Source organism: Gekko japonicus, unplaced genomic scaffold (genome assembly GCF_001447785.1).
Source record: "Gekko japonicus isolate JY-2015 unplaced genomic scaffold, Gekko_japonicus_V1.1 scaffold1420, whole genome shotgun sequence".
In the NCBI taxonomy this organism is placed as follows: Eukaryota; Metazoa; Chordata; class Lepidosauria; order Squamata; family Gekkonidae; genus Gekko; species Gekko japonicus.
In genome coordinates, this window is record NW_015162525.1 from 282198 (window position 1) to 287558 (window position 5361).

Below are 5361 nucleotides of genomic sequence, written 5' to 3' on the forward strand. Positions count from 1 at the left end.
GAAGGTCAGTAGTTCAGCAGTTCGAGACCCGAGTTGCCACATGACGGAGTGAGCTCCCGTCTCTAGTTCCAGCTCCTGCCAACCTAGCAGTTAGAAAACAAGAAATTGCAAGTAGATAAATAGGTAATAATTCGGTGGGAAGATAACAGTGTTCCGTGCACCTTGGTGTTTAGTCATGCCGGCCACATGACCATGGAAACGTCTTCGGACAGCGCTGGCTTTTCGGCTTTGAAACGGAGATGAGCAGCGCAACCCTAGAGTCGGACTCAGACCCCGGAAGGCCGGCAGGTGGGTGCGGGGGAGGGCTGAGGAGGGCGCGTCTGCGTCGAACCGGGGGCGGTGGGGAAAGGGCCCCTTCACGACTTGGCAGGGTCTGTGTGGTCGCCGGGCAGGAGCCTCCGGGAGGCCACCACTGCGCAGCTGGTTGGAATCTCACTTGGGATCCTTTAGCCGAACTACAGTCGCCAGCTCTGGGTTGGGAAATTTGTGGAGATTTTGGGGGCGGAGCCTGGGGAGGGGGCCTCAACAGGATATGATGCCACAGAATCCTTTAGAGGAAAGTGGCCATTTCCTCCAGGCGAACGGATCTTTGTCACCCGGAGGTCAGTTTTAATTCCAGGAAATTTCCAACCACCACCTGGATATTAGCAAGCCTAAGCGGGACAGATCCAAAGGCTCTGACTCATTGTTTGGAACATTTTTAGAGAGCCAGTTTGGTGTAGTGGTAAGGTGCGCGGACTCTAATCTGGGAGAACTGGGTTTGATTCCCCACTCCTCCACCTGCAGCTGATGGATGACCTTGGTCAAGCCGTAGTTCTGATAAGAGCTGTTCTTGAAAAAGAGCAGTTTCTGTCAAGAGCTCTCTCAGCCCCACCCACCTCACAGGGTGTCTGTTGTGGGGAGGGGAAGGGAAAGGAGTTTGTAAGCTGCTCTGAGACTCCTTGGGTAGTGAAGGGTGGGGTATAAATCCAATCTCCTCTTTTTCTTCTTATATAATTTCCACATAAATAGTGCCTTGCACAGGAAAGCTGGTACCTTGAGTAAACTTTTGTTGGTCTTAAAGGTGCCACTGGACTCTGCATTTGTTCTCTTGCACAGCTATAGTTAGAGTGCAATCCTTTTTTAAAAAAAGATTTTTAATTGAAGAACTGTATTACTTACAACCAAAAAAAAGTACATAAATTGTATATGTCCTCATCTAATGTTTAAACGAAATTATATCAGTTCAACTTATATGTCCTTACATTATATTTATATCTCTTTACATAAGCGGTGTTCTTTTTTCGTTCTTTCAAAATGATCGTTATTTATGCATTGAAGCGCAATCCTAAGCAGGCCTTCTCTGAATTCGGCTAAGGTCTGTTCAGTGGGGCTTGCTCCCAGGAAAGTGCTCTTAGGATTGCGCTCTCTGCTACAGACGGGCTAATGTGGCAGCCCGTCTTGATCTGTACATTTCAGAGTTTCACGCCTTGCTTTCTTGCTGTCTTAGTAGTGGAACAGGCAGGAGACGAAGTTGCGAAAAGAAGATATACAATCCAAGAAGAACAATCGGCAACCAGAACTACTAATGCAATCCTTATTTCTATTAAACGGTTAGAAATCAGTTAGTACAATACAATGTATTTAAAGGTATAGTCTTAAAAGTGACTTAACTGTATTGTATTGACTGTAACTGTTTATTTAATAGAAATAAGGATTGCATTAGTAATTCTGGTTATGATTGTTTTTCTTGGATTGTATAGTAGCAGGAAAGAGCAGGAGTCCAGTAGCACCTTAAAGACTAGCAAAATTTGTGGCAGGGTAAGCGCTTTTGTGAGTCACTGCACAGCTAATTAGTCTGCTACAGACAGGCTAACACGGTCACCCATCTTGATCTGTACATTTCAAAGTTTCATGCTTTGCTTTTTTGCTGTCTAGTGGTAGAAAAGAGCAAGGTCCCGGAGCACCTGAAAGACTAGCAAAATTTGTGGCAGGGGGCAGGAGCCTTTGTGAGTGCTTCAGATACAACCCTCGAAAGCCCCTACCATGCCAAAATTTTTGTTCGTCTTTCAGGTGCTACCAGACCCTTGCTCTTTTCTGCTGCTACAGACAGGCTAACACAGCTGCCGGTCTTGATCTGTACATTTCAAAGTTTCACACCTTAAAGACTTGCAAAATTTGTGGCAGGGTGTAGGACCTTTCATGAGTCATGGCTCACTACTTCAGATATGACTCTCAGAAGCTCCTACACTGCCACAAATTTTGTTAGTCTTTTCTTTTAATTATTTGGTAATACATATAAATTCATTTACCTTACGGCCACCCATCTTGATCTGTACATTTTAAAGTTTCACGCCTTGCTTCTTTGCTGTCTAGTAAAGGTAAAGGTTCCCTTGCTCGAAAGCCAGTTGAGTCCGACTCTAGGGTTGCGGTGCTCATCTCCGTTTCAAAGCCGAAGAGCCAGCGCTGTCTGAAGACGTTTCCGTGGTCATGTGGCCGGCATGACTAAACACCGAGGCGCACAGAACGCGGTTACCTTCCCACCGATTTCTTGCTTTCGAACTGCTTTCGAATTTCTTGCTTTCGAACTGCTAGGTTGGCAGGAGCTGGAACTAGAGACTGGAGCTCACTCCGTCATGCGGCACACTCGGGTCTCGAACTGCTGAACTACCGACCTTCCACAGCCTGCAGTTCAGCGTCTTAACCACTTGAGCCACTGCAGCTATCTAGTAGTAGACAAAAGCAAGAGTCCAGTAGCTCCTTAAAGACTAGCCAAATTTGTGGCCGGGCAGGAGCTTTCGTGAGTCACGGCTTGCTTCTTTAGATACTCAGAACCAGGGGCGGATTAACCATTAAGCAGACTCAGCACGTGCTTAGGGGCACCAGGGCCAAAGGGGGCACCACACGGATGGGAAAAGGGTGAAAAGCTTAGTTTGTACAGTCTATTGTGTTATCCTATGAATAAATTTTTGTATTGCTGCAACCTGCATTGTATATCTGGTCAGACAGGTCAACAACTAAAATGGACTGGGTCAGTGTGGAAAGGAGGGGGGGCACCAAGATTGGTCAGTGCTTAGGGCACCAGTGAGCCTTAATCCGCCCCGCTCACAACTCTTGAAAGCTCCTGCCCTGCCACAAATTTTGCTAGTGTTTAAAGCTTACCTGCTACAGGCAAACTAACATGGTGACCCATCTTGATCTTTCTGTTATCTCGCACCCACACCGGCTTACAAATAACATTTAATTCATTTATACCCTGCCTTCCCCCCCCCAGTGGGGGCCCAAAGTGGCTTATATCATTCTCTCCTCCTCCATTTTATTCTCAAAACAACCCTGTGAGGTAGGCTAGGCTGTGAGAGTGACTAGCACAAGGTCACCCAGCAGGCTTCCGTGACACAAGCCAGGATTCAAACCCAGGGCCTTCCAGATAGTAGTCTGGCACTCTTACCCACTGCACCATAAATAATAGCAATGGCAAGTGCTACTAGCCAAACTGTAAAATTTCCTTAAAATGGCCAGAGTGGTGGTCCTGGTATTCTGTACTGCAGTGATAAATAAACAGGGAATTAATTTGTGCTGATTAGTCTGTTTTTCTGGCATTGCCCTTTGTGGACTAGGGGCCATATGTGGGTGTGAAGAAAAACACTGTGAACAGCAGGGTCAAAGAGCCATGGAAGCACAGGATGAGATGTGATTAAGTAAAACTCATACATAATCAAGAGAAATACGGACATCTTTTGCAATAGTAACTTGCAGTGAACTGTGAAGGGTCTCTGTAATTTTCTTGATTGCGTTTGGTTTTTGAAAAATACACTGTTATGTCATTTTCAGCCAGTCTTTGTTATAAAATCAGACAGAGCATAGTTTACAAAACCAGTAAATAACTGGTCAGGAGGATGCTCTCTGCCTCATTGCTCCTTCTTGTCTTTGTCTTTAAAAGGTAATGGGGGTAATTGACGGAGGATTTGGTCTACCAGTGGGTGTGGGTCATGATAGCTAAATAGAACCTCCATATTCAAAGGCACTGTATCTCTGAAGTGAAGTTGCTCGGGGCATACAGCAGGAGAGAGCGGTTGCTTTCATGTCCTGTATGTGGCTTCCTGAAATCACCTGGCTAGATGGACTGTGGGTCTGACCCCACAGGACAGGAGTCTTCCTGTGTTTTATGTTCTCCATAGTCCTGCCTTGTGTTTTACAGTGGGGCCCCAACTATGTAACATAAGGTAATACTGCAGTAACTTTATGCGTGGCTCTGTCCCTGCAGCGGTGATGACATACCTGGCTGCTTGGAGGCAACTGTTACTCACCACAATAAATATTGTGTGGTAAAATGAGTCCAGTGTGGTTTGCGTGGTACAGATGAGTGCAAGATTGCATCAGTTGCAGTAGGCTGGAAAGGGGTGCAACGGTTGATGTAACAATACCTAGTAAAGCTCTTACTTACATGGTGTGGAGAATTGTTGTTTTGAGCTATGCGTTTTGCACTGAAACATTTACACAGAATTGTATAATCTTTTTTTAAAAACACAGGTCGCGAATTTGTTATCCCGTCCTTGGCTCACAGGTTTATAGCAGAGATGGTGGATTTTTTTATTCTCTTCTTTATCAAGGCAACCATTGTTCTGAGTATTATGCACCTCAGCGGAATCAAGTAAGTTGTACAATACATCACTTGACTACCCATTTTCATTTCTCAGTTTTTTTAATTGAAGCCTAAGTCTCACTGAAGTGGTAAACCTGGTCCTGGGCTGGACTACTTCGAATTGGAAGCAGGTGTTCACATCAAACTCTCTTCTGTGATAAAACTTCCCTGCAAATGTATTTAACAGTCAAACGTATACCTACAAGAATAAAGCTAAGGTCAGGTGACGCCTTAAGACTAGCAACTGGACTCTTGTTTTATTTTGCTACAACAGGTGACCCCTTTACACACAAGGAGCTTGGGATTGTACATAAGTACAGGAATTGGTGGTGGTAATGGCCTCCTAACTTTATTAGGCTAATTACACACATGTATTGTGAGAAGAAACTGTTGTTTCTTTGCAGCTGGTAATAATTTCCCTAGGTTTGCTAAGCTAATTCTGGCCCATTAAAAACTAGCAGACTTATTGTGCCATAAGCTTGGCTGTAGTCCACAAAAGACTGTCATGACCGTATTTCATTCTTGTATACATAAGTAGCACAACTGTTGATAAAAATTTTACTGGGCAATCTTATGCCCAGTTACTTCAGTCTCCATTGCAGTCAACATTCAATCCTTACAGAGAAGGTATCTGTAAAATGCCGGATTTCTCTCTAAATTTTGAAGCAATTAGCTTAGTATATTTTGATAAACATTCAGCATTACATTGGTTGACTGGAAATGTTTGAGATGTTCCTGCT

The 5361-nt window shown here is 44.6% G+C and overlaps 1 protein-coding gene across 1 annotated transcript in view; it reads left to right on the top strand.

Moving 5' to 3' along the window:
* The first annotated feature begins 2188 nt into the window (after positions 1-2188).
* The window catches only part of FAM8A1 (family with sequence similarity 8 member A1), a 9132-nt gene continuing 5959 nt past the window's right edge, over positions 2189-5361 (top strand). The window contains exons 1-2 of the mRNA XM_015406265.1: positions 2189-2243; positions 4510-4630. Of these exons, the coding sequence (XP_015261751.1) occupies positions 2189-2243; positions 4510-4630 (176 nt within the window). The remainder of the gene's footprint in view (positions 2244-4509; positions 4631-5361) is intronic.